The 17,070-nt window shown below is 41.8% G+C and overlaps 1 protein-coding gene across 2 annotated transcripts; it reads right to left on the bottom strand.

The window, feature by feature from the left end:
- Window positions 1-1,297: 1,297 nt before the first annotated feature.
- rtn4ip1 (reticulon 4 interacting protein 1) lies at window positions 1,298-16,983 on the bottom strand. Of its 2 annotated transcripts, none has more exons than XM_080536817.1 (9): window positions 16,453-16,983; window positions 14,297-14,451; window positions 12,618-12,686; window positions 11,770-11,894; window positions 10,075-10,123; window positions 8,996-9,132; window positions 8,488-8,671; window positions 5,936-6,028; window positions 1,298-2,378 (listed from the first exon to the last, which is right to left on the bottom strand). In XM_080536817.1, the coding sequence occupies exons 1-9, from the start codon at window positions 16,739-16,741 to the stop codon at window positions 2,253-2,255; spliced, it is 1,227 nt and encodes a 408-aa protein (XP_080392943.1). In that variant the 5' UTR covers window positions 16,742-16,983; the 3' UTR covers window positions 1,298-2,252. The 2 variants fall into 2 exon arrangements, with proteins under 2 accessions (XP_080392943.1, XP_080392944.1); XM_080536818.1 differs by lacking the exon at window positions 16,453-16,983 and adding an exon at window positions 14,592-14,670.
- Window positions 16,984-17,070: the final 87 nt, after the last annotated feature.

Genomic DNA, 17,070 nt, shown 5'->3' with positions numbered 1-17,070 from the left:
TGACACATTGCATTCTACAATAGTCAGTTGTCACAGAGAACAAAGACTACTCCCATTCTCAAACCCTCAACCCCACTGTCTTTACAGTTGGCAGAGGACTGTTGCCTGGAACCGTCGGGGACTGTTGTCATGTCGAGCTGCAGGCTGAATGTGTCACCGGAGCAGGAGAAAGAGAACCAGCTGTGGTGCATCACCCCTGACGGTCTGGTGCGCTGCCAGCTCAAACCTGACCTGGTCCTGGAGGTCAAAGGTGAAATTAGCTCTCCTGCTCTCCCTGGTTCATCTGGGTTTAAAGCTATGAGTGACAGGCTGAATCTCAAAACGTGTTTCCTCGATTCCCCACTTTTTTTAGACACTTTTGGACAACTGGGGCATAGATATCTACTTATTACTTCCATACCAGACTCACGATGTCTTGACCATGATCCTGCTTTATGTGAATTGCATTCAGCATTCTTTTTTTCATAGAATATATTCCTAGAATACAGTATCATCCACATTGTTTTCCTATAAAGCCTCGATGAGCCTTTGATATGCAGTTCAGTCCCAGTACTTATACTCTGCCCCCATCTGGTGGTAGGTTTAGGCATTACAGTTCAGTTTAGCGTGTAAAGTACCAATGCCCACCTGTTGCACCTTAAATAAAATAATAGAATAAATCTTATCATTAGCATTACATGCTTATTGCACTATGAGAGAGATACTGAGTTGCTTTTTGTGTTTTTTTCCTCACAGGCGGTCAATCGTATGACAAAAGCCAAGTGATTCTCCACACGTTTGATGAGAGAAAGCAGACCCAAAGATGGTCGTTGGAGATTCTGTGATGGAGTACCAAAGTGGGCTTCTATAGTAGCTCTGCTGTGGGCCTCAGAGCTCTGTGATGCAGCTCCTTCTTGGCCCTCAGAGTTCTCTGGTACAGCTCTGCAATGGGACAGTGAGCTTTTCTCCTTCGTGGGCCTAGGAATGGCACTATGAAGTAGCTCTAAGGAGGGCCCCAGGGCATTGTAGTTCACATTTCATTGTGCTGCGAACTTCAATATTTTAATGAAACTCCAAAACCATCCAAGTCACTACTTTTAAGACAAATCTAACTACTGCTAGTATTATCTTTACACGTGAAGACATCAAGGCTGGGTATCCAATGCACAAAGGATGCTTTTCAAGTTTAAACATGTGAGTTTGTGAAAGAATACAAGTGTCATCACAAAGAACCCAATTATAATTCAACAATAAATGTTTATCTCTTTGGTCCCACAACATTGACAGTACCAGAGCATACCAAATAACCACGGTGTTCTTCTGAGAATTAGGCGCTGTTTTCACGCTGCTTTTTTCTGAGGATCTCTTGCATTTTACTATTCTATTTCTAAGATGTCTGTTTTCATACGTGAAAACAATTTCTGGTGAAATGTACTGTTAAGCCATTCATCTTCAAACAAGGATAATTCTATTAACTTGAAGTCATGCACTCACATGTCACAGATACAGTACATGTCCTTATACATGTCTAAAGTTATATTTTGTACAGACATATATACAGTATATATATATATATATACACATACCATTTCAATTTCCAAAATAAATCTCTCCTTTTGTGTTTAACTACTGTACTTTGTTTACACAGATCGCTTCAGTCTATAGCTAACAACATTCATTTGATGAGCTGCAGGTGAATAGATTTTCATGGCAGATGATCAACACTGCAATATGATGCTAACCACTGTGTCTTAAATGTAAATAAAAATGTCTAAAATGCTGTTACATTTGGGAAGAATAAACAAGTATTTGTTTTCTTGCTTTGTATTGTGATTTTTTTTTTTACTTCAATGATCATGACAAGGAAAAGTGTGACATTATCTTTACTCGACTTCCTTCACATTTACATAGGTCCTCTCGAAATAGGTCCTCTCTCTTACAGTCACACAGTCACAGACATAACACAGACAGTCATACATGTTATTATTATCGTGGCTAAAACACACTAAGATATTCTATAGCCCATCAGACTGCGCTCTGAACCCCCCACATTCAAATGCTCCATTGTCCTCCTTGGGGAATCATACATTATCTTGTTGTTGATCTCACAATAGAGGCCTCCATGGTAGCTAATCTCTCTGAATTCCAAAATGAAAATGTCTCTGCTGAAGAAAAGGAGACAAGACCAGTAAAGGAAACCTCTTAAGACAATCAATACGCAGCCTATATTACGCAGTGCAGTCGGCTGGTGGACGGGTCACTGGTTGCCATGGTTATTCTGAGGAGTCTCCGTCACTAATGTGGATCACGGTCTTGCCCCGCGCGTGACCCTTCTCCATCTTCTGGAAGGCCTGGGGCACTTGGGAGAAGGTGAACTGCTCATCCACCACCGCATGGATCTGTAGGTAAAGGAACAGGAAGTGAGTCTGTTGCTCAATTGTGCACTCGTATCTCATGGCTGATGGATTTAAAAAGGAATAAAGTGATGTTTGAAATGCATGAGAGGAAGTGAACAATGTGGCCCAGGGGTAGAGAATCGGTCTGTCAACATACTGTACAGTACATTGAGTAATGTAGCGAGGACGATTGTTGTGGATTAGGTCACCACACCCTGTACTCTAGTTCCTATTTTGGAACTATGTGAGAGAGAGAGTGTGTGTGTGTGTGTATGTCTGTCTGTGTGTGCATGGCCTGATCATTAAAAAGAACATATGAATACTCTATAGAATATAAAAACAATGCTGTCCAAAACATTGTAATGACATGGTATAGTAAGGTACAGTAAGCCAGTTCTCCAGCTCATCACACTCTCACCACACACACATTATGCCTGTGAGTACAGACCACTATATATACCATATATATATATATATAATATGAGAGAGATATTAACCCACATCACTTCTACAATAACACCAAGGAGGTTGTCCAAACCCATCCCTCTACACCTAACCCCATGCCAATCACATCACTCATCGCTGTTTCAATAGAACGGAGTGTGAGCCATGATGTCATGATGGAACGCTTCCATAGTATCCCCGGCAGAGACAGGAATCTGTCCTGGTTCTAGGCAGGGGGAGTGGGTGCAACATGGCCAGAGACAAAGGGTCAGAATAAAGGCCCGGGATTAGGAGCCTTAGCCCTGGGATTATACTGGCATTCCAGTCCCGGCTATTCAGCACGGTTCCGAGACAGCCGGTCATCATCATCTGATGACCGTTCACTGGTACCATACGTGTGTGTGTGTGTGTGTGTGTGTGTGTGTGTGTGTGTGTGTGTGTATGTGTGTGTGTGTATGTGTGTGTGTGTGCGTGTGTGTGTGTGCCTTGACTTCAATTGCAGAAAGGTGTCATGTTTAACTTTGTAGCATTTAGTGTTCAGGTTTGTTTTCAATCACTTGGAGATTAATTGTAACAGACATTTAAACCAGGGGTGCCCACATTTGCCCATGTTTTTTTCACCCCACTGTATATATTGTCTGCTTTAGATCTGCCATGGGATCACTTTACAAAATGAATATCGATTTGGACAAATGTAGGTTTGTCATCCACCACAGGTTTGCATTGCTAACATTTCACAGAGCATTGCGTTTAGGTCAACATGCTTGCATTTGACAATACAGGTACTGTTGATTTGTGACCAGCCGAAAATAGAGAGCCTGGGGTTAAGACCATGGAGTGGCTGTCCTAACCTCTAGAGTTAGTCTGTATTTGAACTAGAGAGGTTACATTTCCCTCGATGCTCAGATGTACCTAGAGAAGGGGCTACTAGAGAAGGGGCTATACCATTTCGCTGAAAAACTAGTCCCAGATTGTGGTTGTACATTATGTATATTATGTACAACCAATTTTGTGTAAAAAAGCACAGCAAAAGAAAAAATACATATTAAGAAAATATTATTCAAGGAGCTTATACCCTCATGCCTGCCCTGGGATGGACTGACGCCATTCTCTGGAAATAGGTAACCACCACCACTTCACTCCCTTGCATATAATTAGCCATCTGGTCAGACAAGTGCATCAGGTCAGTCAAGTGCCCATGGCTGACCGACACAAAGCCTAACTAGAAATTCAGAAAGGCACGGCCGAGTGCTACTGAGCAATTGGACAGTATTTTGAAATAGGGGCCAAACTTTACTGATTCATTTCCTTCCCCCTTTCAGACAGGACAGGAAGATCTCCAACCCCCGAAGAGAGTTCTCAAATAAAGAAATAAAAGACGACTAAAAGTGGACATAATATTAAGGCGCAGGAGCTGGACTTATTGTATGACCATGAAGAATCAACGCCTGATGATCATCATGCTTGTAGCCTCTTTGATTGTTGTTTGTAAGTATTGAGATCAGTATAACTACCGTCTTTTCCATATTAATCAATAACTACAAGACAAGCTCTGAAGAAATAATGGCACAATGATGTTCTTCTACCTCTGTCTCTGATGGTTGTAAAGCTTAAGACTACATAACCAACCACTGACTCACTCATTCAGGTTTCCAGTCAGACAAGACATCATGATATATTCTATTCTCATAATTCCAGGTGAAATACAAGAAGCTGTTTCTGCTATAATTGGCTGCCCTATGGGGGGATCCTGTGTGTCCAAAGTTAGTTGTACACGGAGCACTAGACAAGAGGGAAGGTGTAAATCTGGACAAATGTAAGTGCACAGATTGCCATGATATAACATTCAATTGTAGCATTACATAATTCTGTTATTGTATGTAGCTCTGGTTATGGCTTTGGACCCAATAGATATTTGTTAGGCAATGTTGAGTTTGAAATGCAAACATCCAGTAGAATGTTTATGACACCCGATTTAATTGCTTTCTTTTCAGATGCTGCGACCGATTAAAGGTGGATGTCGATGACTGAAGACTCCATGGCATATTTTACAAGAGTATATGAATTTGGTTTGAATTGACAGTATGATCATAAAAAGGAAATAATAATAATAATGTAAACAAATTAAATAAACACTTTTCTGGTAATAATTTGTGGGTGATCTGAACTTAAGTTGCAAATTGAAATATTGAAACAGTAAAAACACTGCATTTTCCATTTATCATTCATACTGGACAATACATTGATCGATACAACCATGTTTGAAAATAGAGTTGTGTTTGTACAAATTGTTTTTATAACAAGGAGGGTAAAAGTGTCTTGCAAATAATTGACCAATGATAAGGATATGTCTTAACAACCTTATAAATGTGTCATTTACTGGCATTACACCCCTTAAATAGAAAAGGGAAATTAGTACAGGAAATGGCAAGGAATTAGTCTAATACCAAAAACTATAACTGGCAAAAAAATGTACTGTATAGAAGTGACGGAAGACACAGTGCTGCACACGGCAAACATAAGCAGCCGGGTGACCCTATTAAGAGTTGCCTGACATATGCATCTCCTTAAGCCATTTGTATTAGTACTAAAGTTATGTGAAAAGGTTCGTATTCAAACCGTTTCCAAGCAGGTTTGTTGGATCTGAAATGTCCTCTCCTAACACCTTCCCAATGATGGCCAACAATCGTTTTCAGAAAATTCTTTGCAAAAGTGTTTTGCGTTCTGTACATGTGTCTTGCACAATTCATTTAAAAGCCTATCTGCAACAGCCAAGAGAACTTTGAAAATAAAATGGACTGTTTGGGAGGTGCAATACTTAATTTGTGCAATACTTAATTTGCCACTAAAAGTTGAGATGGAGCTGGGGAATTGTGAGCACTCTCAAATTCCTAGACAGATCTCAGAACGTTGGGAGAGTTGATACTGTTCCTTGGGCTGGTTTCCCAGACCCAGATTTAGTGTGGTCCTAGATTTAAAAGCATCTTCAATGGAGTCTCTCTATTGAATGTGTGATCTAATCTGGGATTTATCTTAATCTGTGTCTACGAAAGCTGTCCCCTACAGTACCACCCATGTTGATAAATGGATCAAACACACACAAGAGTGTACGGTACCTTTCCTTCATCCACCATCTCGCTGATGTCATCCAGGGCTGGCCCGTTGGGTGCAAAGAACCCCCAGCGATAGTGCACTCCCTTGGTTAAATACTGCAAACAACAGGAGAAAAAGAGAGAGAAAAATTAGGTTCAACAGTTTACAGACCACAAGGCTACATAAGAATTCTCTCCAAATTATTGCCGCAGCAACATGTGGGAACATTACACATCTTACTTGCCTTATTAGCATTAGAAACGCATAGCCTTTACATTGTTGTCATTGATACCATTTCGACATACTTCTCAAGGCGGGCATCCCCACACCTCCACCCTGTTTGACACACCTTCACTTTGTTCTGGTTTACATTTTCAGAATTGACGTTACATATTCATGTAGGGTGGGACTCCTGGGCCCATTCTGTAAGGAAAAGCGAGATGGCCCAGCACAAGGCTTTGTGGGGGCAAGACTCATGTGTGACTAGGGCGTGGTGCAGGAGAGAGAGGTTCAACAACATGGCTGCCCCCTGGGGAAATTGTTTGTGTGTGTGTGTGTGTGTGTGTGCGTGTGAAGAAAGGGTGGAACTGAAGGTTGAGCGGGTCATTTCCTGCCTCCAAACCCACAGAGTACATCCGTCATTGTTTATTTTCCATACTGAGCAATGCTTCATTCTATACCTGTGCACCACGTACTACACCCTGGCCTGTATACAAAATCATAAGACTCAATGTTTGTATTCAACTGTACTTCATCAATGATCCATAAGTATATGGAGCAAAGACAACCTCCCGCCAGCCCCAGGCAACTGTTATTTGTGTTTATTTTTTGCGGTAATACCGTATACTTCAGTAACATTTAAGGATGGTATAAAGGTATGAACATTTTGACACCACCCAACCCTATTTTGAAAGATGAAAAACAAAACGAATGAACCACAATAAAAGTAATCATGGATCAGAATCGATCAGTCTGCCTCCTTCTGTCCTTCCTTGCCATGAATACGATATGGGTTAAGGAGGGATATGTAAGGTACTCCTCCATTGTAACCCGCACTCCCTCTCTGGGGAGAAACCCCATCCGTTTCTTTATATTTTTAAGGTCTTTTTATTGAGTATTTTCAAGGTTTTAAATAGAGACAGATACAAGGCAGAAAGTGAACAGCTCAACTCTTATCGTCTCTATCCCTGTCACCTGTCCTCTGTTCCAACAGAGTCCCACCGCAACCCGGATGTGTAATGTAACCATCATTCTGACCAGACAAAACAAAGCAGTTAAAAAAAAAAGAGACGGAGACAGAGAAGAGAGTCAGAGACACTGCGAAAAAACGGATGGAAAAATGCTTCATTGGGGTGAGATGGCCTGTGTTGTCTTTTAGCTCAGGGTATAGAACCAGTTCAACATCCCCCACCCCTGGGGCAAGATCCATGGTTCCAGTCTCATTTCATGTTTTGCAGGTAACAAGAATAGGGCACGTGATCCTGGGGCTCCCCCAGTTGATTTCCACCCCCTACCGTCTTTAGCTTTCGGTTTCCTGGAAAAGAACCCTTTACCATAGAAAGGTAACCCTTTCTACGAGGCACCAATATCATGTATAATAAATATGTTGAAACTGATGAAAAATGGCAGATGGTTTTGAGATTATATAAGACATTATAATCCAGTCATATGCTTAATATTATACTGTATGCTCTGCGCAAAGATCTACCAACTATCTATTACATTTCTGTTACAGTACTAGGCCTACATCATCACACCATTCAATGTATAACATTCTCAGGAATAGTGTTGAAAGACAAGTTGAGATAAAGTGTCATGGTAGAGTTTTGAGAAAACGACATGTTTCTGAGTAAAGTGTCATCATCCATAGACATACCGGATGCCGGTGGATTCTGAGGTGAGGAGGTGGTTAAGAGAGCGAAAGAGAGAGAGGAAAAAGGAAAAGACACACTTGCACACCCAAAACCTCAAATGCTCTGCAGCAAGCATAATGTTTGCAGCCAGTCAGTGTTCATAAATAAAAGGGTATAAGATGGGGGGCTTCCGTTATACGGTACTGTTTGTGGATTTTCTCATAAAGGCTGTAATGGAAATGAGGAGACACAGTGGCTTATGGCTGTTCAAATGTGGGGACTGATTCAGACCTGGCTAGGACACCAGGGGGCTTTACAGACGACAGTGCAGACCCGAACTATACTGTGCTGGCTGGGATATGTCCTTTCTCATGTCCTTTCCACCACTGTTTCAGCAACTGTGGTGGATGTGTAACCAGGTCAGCGCAGTGCAGCTCAGTTTGGCTCTGTAGTGTGAATTAGGGTCAGATGAGTGGGCCCTCTGAAAAATAATGAGTCCCATCCACTGACGACAGTGCACTCCTCATGACACAGACAATGGGCTGACAGTGTTAACGTTAGTCTTACTTTCCTTGAACAAATAGATGGATAATTTTTGGAAGTGCAGACCTGCCAAATAAAGACTTATTAACCAATGACATGGCTCCCTGGGAGAGAAAATAAATTCAGCAGTTTTGCGGACTGCAGACCTCGAGAGGATAGAGTTGCCATGGTTACTATACCTTCAGGGCCTTGGAGGCTATAGTGACCCCGTTCTGGAGCATGCCGTCGGCGATGCCCAGCAAGTCAGTGTTGCGCATGAAGGGTGTGACCAGGGTGACATACTTGGCACCGGACCACGGCTTCAGTAGGTTCAGGGCCCAGCTCTCAGTGTCCCCCCCGACATTGTCTAGGACCACATCAAACCTGGAAGGAAGGGGGTGGAAGAGAGAGAGAAAGGGGGGGGGGGGGGGTAACAATAGAGACAGAAAGGGAGAAGATAAGAAAAAAAGAGACAAGAGGGAGGAAGAGGGAGAGAGTAGAGAGAAAGGGAGATTGAGTGTGGGTGAGTTCATTTGTAACTTGGAAGGAACAATTTTCCCACACACTAATGAGAGTTTGCTGTGGCTATCACTGACCCATAGAGAATCCCCTCCAATCAAAGTACATCCTATTCAGACAAAATGCCACCATGGTTTTTCTGAGTGTGTGTGTGTGTGTGCGTTTGTACACGTGTATGTGTGTGCTCACTTTTCCAGTGCTCTCAGGGGCACGTCGACGGGCCCAGCCATGTAGTCCACAGTGTGATCAGCACCCAGTCCCTTCATCAGTCGCTCAGCATTCTGGGAACAGGTGACTGTCACATGGGCTCCCCAGGCTTTCAGCAGCTGAGGAGAAATGTGTATTTCTATAATGTATCACTTCTTTGTAAGCAAATATAAAAACACACACATACACAACTGTCTCTCTTTAGTGCTTTGAATAAGACTGAAATTCCTGTCAGAAAAAGAATCACTATGAGAACAAACACCCATTCCCTCCTGACACATGATCACCTTCATAATTGTCCGAGCATTGCCTTTTCTTCTCTTACACAACATTTGTCTCATTAAAAGGGGAAATCAGTGTGCTTGGTTCATATCCACTAAGTGAGAAAAGTGTTATTCAAAATGAGTACTTTCTACTACTAATGAGTACTTTCATTTAAAAAATTTAATTGTATATAAGAGTATAGTGGTGTTTGTGCGTGGGTTTACAAGTGTACAGCATATAGTTATTGGGAGAAATAATTGCATTCATGTGGAAAAATGTCCAATCTGGCTCCCTTAAGAATAGAGTTGAATACACCCTGCTGTATTAGAAGGAGGGCATGAATCCTCCTGAGCCATCAAATATCCCGGCGGGAGTGATTCATACCAACGCCATATACAGTGGCTTCATGATCTGATTCAGGTCACCACTAGGGCGGGGTGGCCCACAATGACACCTGAAACCAGGTGGAGGTATGATATTACTAAACCAGCTCTTTACAGAACTTAATAATAATAATAATATCATTGTTGATTTGGTGTTTGGGCTCTCTGTTGTATCATCTGGTGTGAAAAAGGCTATTGTTTGAGTTACATGACTCAGATGCATGTCGCTATCGTCACTGAAATGTTGTTCATAGGTTGAAACTTAAAATGATAAATGTCATGTTAAACATTTTGGCTAGTACTGAAACCATGACAACCTGTACCATTACAATGCACTAAAATCATCCAAATATGTGTGATTAACCGCCTTTGTCGTCATCATCATCATCATCATCATCATCATCATGTAATCACCTGTATGGCAAACGTTCCAACTCCCCCCGAACCTCCAAGGATCAGAATGCTGATGGAGGAAGAAGAAGGGCTATATTAACAACATGGAGAACTGCGAATGCCTCTAAATGAAGATGAAAAACTGTTAGTCCACCCAGCAACATGTTTCGTCACCCTTTATTTCACAGCCTTGTTTCATCTGGTATTTACTAAGAAACTATTTGGTTACTATGTGGTAACATGGGGTACTTTCTGGTACTTACCTCAATAAAGGACCCTTGGTAAACTACAGTACATGGTACTAAATAGTGGAGTTTGATTCAGTGAATCTAAAAGAAACAGTGAGTGTAATTAATATGCAATTACCAGGTAATAACAGTATTACCCAGTACTTACTAAGTACACACTTGCTTAATACAGGGCTGTAAAATAAAGAGTTAACCAATTTCTGTGAAGTGAGTCTCAGGGTGCCAGTCCCTTGTCATGGGAGCCACTAGTCCGTCCCTTTTCCAAAGAGTCCTCAATGACTACAGTACACGAGTCCCTCCAAGTGCTCATTAGCCGCGAGGCTAACACAGGCAGAGCTCTATGGGATAACCAAGTGGAATAATCAACTAGATTAAAGACAGGGCCTTTCAATGGGATGAATGGAGAGAGCACCATGGGTTTACTGTGTGTGTGTGTGTGTGTGTGTGTGTGTGTGTGTGTGTGTGTGTGTGTGTGTGTGTGTGTGTGTGTGTGTGTGTGTGTGTGTGTGTGTACACTGTATAACCTTGCACTCTGGTATTCTGTGAGTCACAAGCCATCTTGTATTATGCACCACAATGTGGTGTCAGTGGAGTCAGTGGCACATATCATTAATGGCAGCCAGCCGTGTGTGCGTGTGCGTGTGCGTGTGCGTGTGTGTGTGTGTGTGTGTGTGTGTGTGTGTGTGTACTGTATAAACTTGCACTCTGGTATTCTACCGCAATGTGGTGTCAGTGGAGTCAGTGGCACATTGGTTATGGATATTGGTAATGGCTGCCATTCCTACAAAGGCCTTTACATTGCCAGGCATGACTGCATTGTCAACCTAATTGCTTGTGAAGTTAGACATGCATCACCATCAGATAGAATTCACAAGCATTCCTGTGTTATGGCGAATTGGTTCAGTGAGAACGAGACATTTTCTATATGCCAAATACACCTGTTGTTGTTGATGAAAGCCAAGGAGAGGTGATCATATTAGAAGTAGGCTGCTCATTCAATCTTTACATGGAGGAAGCCTTTTCAACAAAACTGTTCAAATAAAGTATAAAGTCACAGTCATTAGGCCGTGGCTTCAGGTGTCTAGTAATACTGATATTTGGAAGCCTTGGACATGTGCACTACGTAACGGTACGTGGCCTGTAAATTGTAGGCCTCCTTGAATATTTGTATGACCATTGTTATATATTTGAGTTCTTTGATATAATGCTTTACAGTTAACCCAAAGCAAGTATTCCAATGTGTATGTGTGTATGTGTGTGACAGGAAAGCACTAAATTAAGGCATACACAAATCTATCCACATCTGAAACTACACTCATGTCAACTTTAATCACATTATGACATCTTATGATATCTTTTATATTTCGGGTTGTTTGGTAATACCTTAAGGTGAACCCAAATAAAGTATTCAAATGTGTGTGTGTGTGTGTGTGTGTGTGTCTGTATACAGTTAGTATTATATACTTACCGTTTCTTGGCACAGTTGTCCTTGTTGAGGTCGGCTGTGTTGACGAGGGCAGACCAAACAGTAGCTGCCACATAGGGGATGGATGCAGCCTCTGTGTGACTCAGCGACTTTGGCTTGCGCCCCACCTGTCTCCGACACAAAATGGACACTGTCACACTAGCAAAGCCCCCCACCCCCCTCCACACCAAAACCTGTCACTATCTGAAACTGTTGAGTCATCTTGAAGACAAAAAACTGCATGTAATCGTGCCAAAATGCCAATACTAAACTGGGCACTTTGTCTGCACGACTAATTGCTTCTAACTTGGCACCTCATCACATAGAAAGGGCATTTAATGAGTTGGTTATTAATAATCATGGTACACTGAGCAGCAGCATGAAACCAAACTAGGCCTGCATCTTTTCTTCTCAGATTTGGAGACCTAAAAGTCTAGACTAGCAATAGCCTGTAGCGTCCAAGAACTAGCATTTGAATGGATGCATCATAACCACTACACTCTCTTGGGCAGGTCAAAGAAAGTATCTCTTGTAGTGGTAAAGATAGTCAATGCAATTTTCAACTTTCATTTTCATAAATGTCTGTAGCCTTAGAAATACCTCAAGTATGCAAAAGCTTGAGTTAGTTGAAAAAAACAACCAAAATGGCACTATTTTGCACAGGACTTTTTTGGGGCGATTTTCTGTAATTTAGAAATCTACCCCCGACGTCTGTGTTTCGTGTGGCGCATTTTCACGGGATAAGCAAAGTCTGTGTTTTACTGGTATTTATGGACATTCCCGGATATGATGTCATGTCATGCAAATAGGGCATACTGACAGTAATTCTGGAGCTAAGAACAAAACTATACCTCATTTGCACTCAACACCACAAACTCGGCCAGGCTCCCTTGTTTCCATGGAGGAATGGCCGCCCACACCTGAGAGAAAAACACAACAATAATAGCTTATTGATCCAATCGCAGGGACAATCTGGGACTCAAACAACAAAGCCGTCACCATGCCACCTTTCATGGTAAACAGCTCAGGGATGGGGCTGGAGAAATGTAACCACTCTTAAATTCATAAACAGGGCTATGGATGCAAGGACTGACATCCATTAGATCCAGTCCAAATTATTATTATATTTTAATTGTGTTTTGAAGCTATACAGTGTTTGTTTCCAATTACATTGTTTACAAACAACTGAGTAAAACAAGATTATATTTTGGGGTTATGATATTCTGGGTAAGACTGTTGAACTAAGCTCATGAGGCATTTATAAGTTATATCTTTCAAGAATCAATGGCTGTATTGTATACATTCATTTAAAAGTTTTTAAAAATGTATGTACCAATCCCAGATTGCCCATTTAAGAGTGTGGATGGTACATATTCCAGACTAGTGACATTTGTATCCTATAATTTGATATACAGTATGTTTACATTTACGGTGAGATTGCATTTCACTGACAAAGCACAGCCCAATTGGCCCCAAGGTGGTGCGATTATGTAATGTAATACAGTAGGTTGATCTACATTTCAATAATGCTTGGAGTAAGTACACACAGCGTGCTAACACAAGAGAAAGAAACAAACGGCATCCCATCTAAATAAAGCATGACATGACTTCTCACACACACACACACACACACACACACACACACGGATTTTCGGATTCATGATAGTTGGACACATTGGACTAGGTTTGAGTGCTGTGATGATCTATCGGCAAATTAAAAAGATGGGAGCAGCGATTAGCGATCTGCGCGAACTGCCCCACTTGATCAAAGAACTGGGGAGGGTGGCTGGAATGCACGGCGCTGCGCTTACGGATCTGAACCGTAAGGTCCTGGATCTGGATCGCAGGGTGGGCAATCTTGCTGCTCCCCAAATTGGCGTTTGACAGGAGACCCCAAATTTTCGAGAGGTTTGATTCTATGGAATGCTGTTTTTCCTCGGAGTGAACCCATTCACCTGATTATGGCCCAAAAGCTCCCCCATGCCCTGAAGACTCCATGCAGCGTGCCAACCCACCCCCCCCCCCTCTGGTGAACTTTGTGCCGCCTTCTGGGGCAGTGCTCAAGGCCGTTGTCCATAGCGACACTGATTGCTGCTCTACGAAGACGGGTCGGACTGACCCAGAACATCCTGAGACTTTACCCCACCTTATCTCTCTACCCCCCCACCCATACCTACCCCCCCCCACTCCTCCCTCCCCCCGCCCATGCCACCCCGCCACCACCCCCCCCCCTCCCTTCTCTACAGTACTCTGTGGACTACAGCGCCGCATATGGCAGCCGTGGTTTTACAGTTTGTTGTGTTCTGTCTGCATTGCTGTCTGTCCTGTGTTGTTTTGTTTGCATTGCATTTAGAAATGCTCTTACTGTAACGCCGAATCAAATTCCTATATGTGTATGCTTAATGTGTATGCATAAATGGCAATAAACGTTATCTCCATCTCCATCTCCACACACACACACACACACACAAACACAAACCAACTATATCCATATGCTCACATGCACACACACTTCTTGACTTCATGCTACCTCATCACCCTCCTTGAAGTAGGAGCCCACGTCCAGCCCACACTCCATGATGACACCGGAGACATCCCGTCCCAGGATGAGAGGGAACTCACTACCAGTGACTTTTACATTCAGGGGGTCCCGTTTCATAGAGAGGGTGCTCGCCCCATACCCACCTGAGTGAGCAGAAAAAACACACAACTAGTTAGAAACAAACACAAAATAGGCCAAGTACACATACAGATGATTCAGAGGCTGCAATATGATTATACTTGAATTAGGAATACAAATACTACTGAGAACAGGCACCACATACCCTAGCTTTGCTTTCAAACAGTCATGGATCTTGCTCTACAGAATATCAATAGTCTGTTTACAGCAAGAGCCATCAAAAAGCCATTATATACAGTATGTCTGCAGTTATTATCACTACCCAAAATCCATACAGTGCATTTGAAATATACAAACATACAGTTGCATATGTATGGCTATGGAGGTGATTATGGAAATGAAGACTGTTATGGCCATAGTGTGTTTGTGTGTGTTTTGTTTCCTGTGTTTCTCCCAGATGATTGCCCTTCCTCCCTGCCTATCGCCATGGTGATGGCCTGCTTGAGCACAGGTCAATTAAGGGTGGAGGTGGAGGATAAAAAGCTGGGAGAGACTTTCAGATGGTGCCAGTGGGCCAGGCTACAACTCCTGAGTTGTTGTTTCCTCCAAGTGTGGTACTGTAACTGTCTCTGGGTGGTACAAGTAGCTATATGATTCACAGTTTACCACCAAAACCACATTCTGCATCACATTGTCTCGTATCGTGTCAGAGGAGTTCAATTTGCGTGACTCATTCTGCCCATGAAAATCTCTATGGCAGCATAATTAGAACAGCAAAATGTCACGATGCACTGCCTTCAGTGCCTTGCTCTTGATAGAGAGCAGTTTAGGATGGTAGATCAAAAGACCATGAAATATTGGTGCCACAGGCAACCATGCTGCTTTCAGGGGCACACACTTATGAGGCAGGATAAAGTGCCTGCGTCGTAGCCCTTTAAATCATTGAGAAAAACATAAATGGTGTTTTTTACCATCATGCACAGGGCTACTTGCATCCCACAATCAAGACATCAACTTAAAGCTACCAACATATTTTGCATATGTTGTTTACCGACAGGGGTCTGACCAGACCCCAATACTAAAACATTACTTTTTTTTTTCTTTCATTATAATTTATAACAACATAAAATGATTTGGCCAAAAAAGTTTTACAATTTCCATGTGTTAATAATATTAAACCAATGGGAGCGAAAGGGGGCCCTAAATAGGGCCCAAAATTCCACATGCCCTAAATATATTTTTTTTCTTCATAATTACGTGCAATTTGCCTCTTTTTTCTCTCACCCATAACATTAGTAATTTTCTGAACACCAAATTAAGACTTAGGCTAATACCAAATTGTTGTTAAACATTTACAGTACCTGTCAAAAGTTTGGACACACCTTCTCATTCAATGTTTTTCTTTATATTTTTATTATTTTCAATATTGTAAATTAATACTGAAGACATCAAAACTATGAAAGAACACATATGGAATTATGTAGACAAAACAAAAACGTGTTAAACAAACCAGAATATGTTTTATAAATACTTCAAAGTAGCCACCTTTAGCTTTGATTACAGCTTTGCACACTCTTGGCATTCTCTCAACCAGCTTGGTATGAGTGTCATAGGCCTACTTGGTAATGTGTGAGTGTGTCAGTGGAAAAGTCAACTGTGAACACCGCTCATTGCTTTAGAATTCTCTAGAATACGTGGGAGAAAACCACAAAAAAAGCAAAAGGTGGCTACTTTGAAGAATCTAAAATACATATTCTGGTTTGTTTAACACTTTTTTGTTTACTACATAATTCCATATGTGTTCTTTCATCGTTTTGATGTCTTCAGTATTAATCTACAATGTAGAACAAATATATATAACGAAAAAACATTGAATGAGAAGCTGTATCCAAACTTTTGACGGGTATTGTATTTTAAAACAATAAAAGTCCTGGACATGTTGAGTTTATTTTTATTTATTTTTTTAACAAATTCATCTGGCCAGATTTGGAAGTTTTAGGGTTAAGATACACACTTACAGAGATGGACAAGCAAGATCCCACAGCTGAACTGAAGTTGCTACTAACCTCTCATGCTGATGTCAATGGGGTTGAGCCCTGCGGCGTGGACTTTGACAATGACCTCATTCGGGTAGTTGATGATCGGGAAGCTGCCGTTTCTAGTGAACCGCAAGACTTCATTGCTGCCGTATTTATCGATAACCCAAGCAGGCATGATTGTCATACGACTGTTGGAGGTGCTGAAGTTCATTCTATTGCATCCATGGTTTGCACAGAGCACTGTTTTTACATTTGGTGTTCTAATATTTAGGAGACACGACCACCGACTGCACGCCAACTGTCTGAAAGGTTGCATTTTGTGCCGCTATCTAAAACACTACTTGAACAAGTGAATGAATTTGATTTCCACTTGGAGCTGTCATGCAATCAGATTGTCAGCTACTATGAACTATCCATGCATACATTTAATTAAGTCGAAAACTACTACCATGCGACACGTTCAATGAATGGCATCTTTGCGAGAAATCCTCCTAAATGCAATACTCTCGAACATGCACTAATCCACGAATTATGAGACAATAAAGTAGTAGGCACATTTAGAAAGATAGTTTTCAGCTCGTGCACTCACAACGCGTCCTTGTTACTACAGCACTCTGACAGCTGCTGTTCCACCAATCGGAGAGG

The sequence above is a fragment of the Nansenia antarctica genome (assembly GCF_963989245.1).
Source record: "Nansenia antarctica genome assembly, chromosome: 1".
Taxonomy (NCBI): domain Eukaryota; kingdom Metazoa; phylum Chordata; class Actinopteri; order Argentiniformes; family Microstomatidae; genus Nansenia; species Nansenia antarctica.
This window is presented reverse-complemented; position numbering and strand designations above follow the sequence as displayed.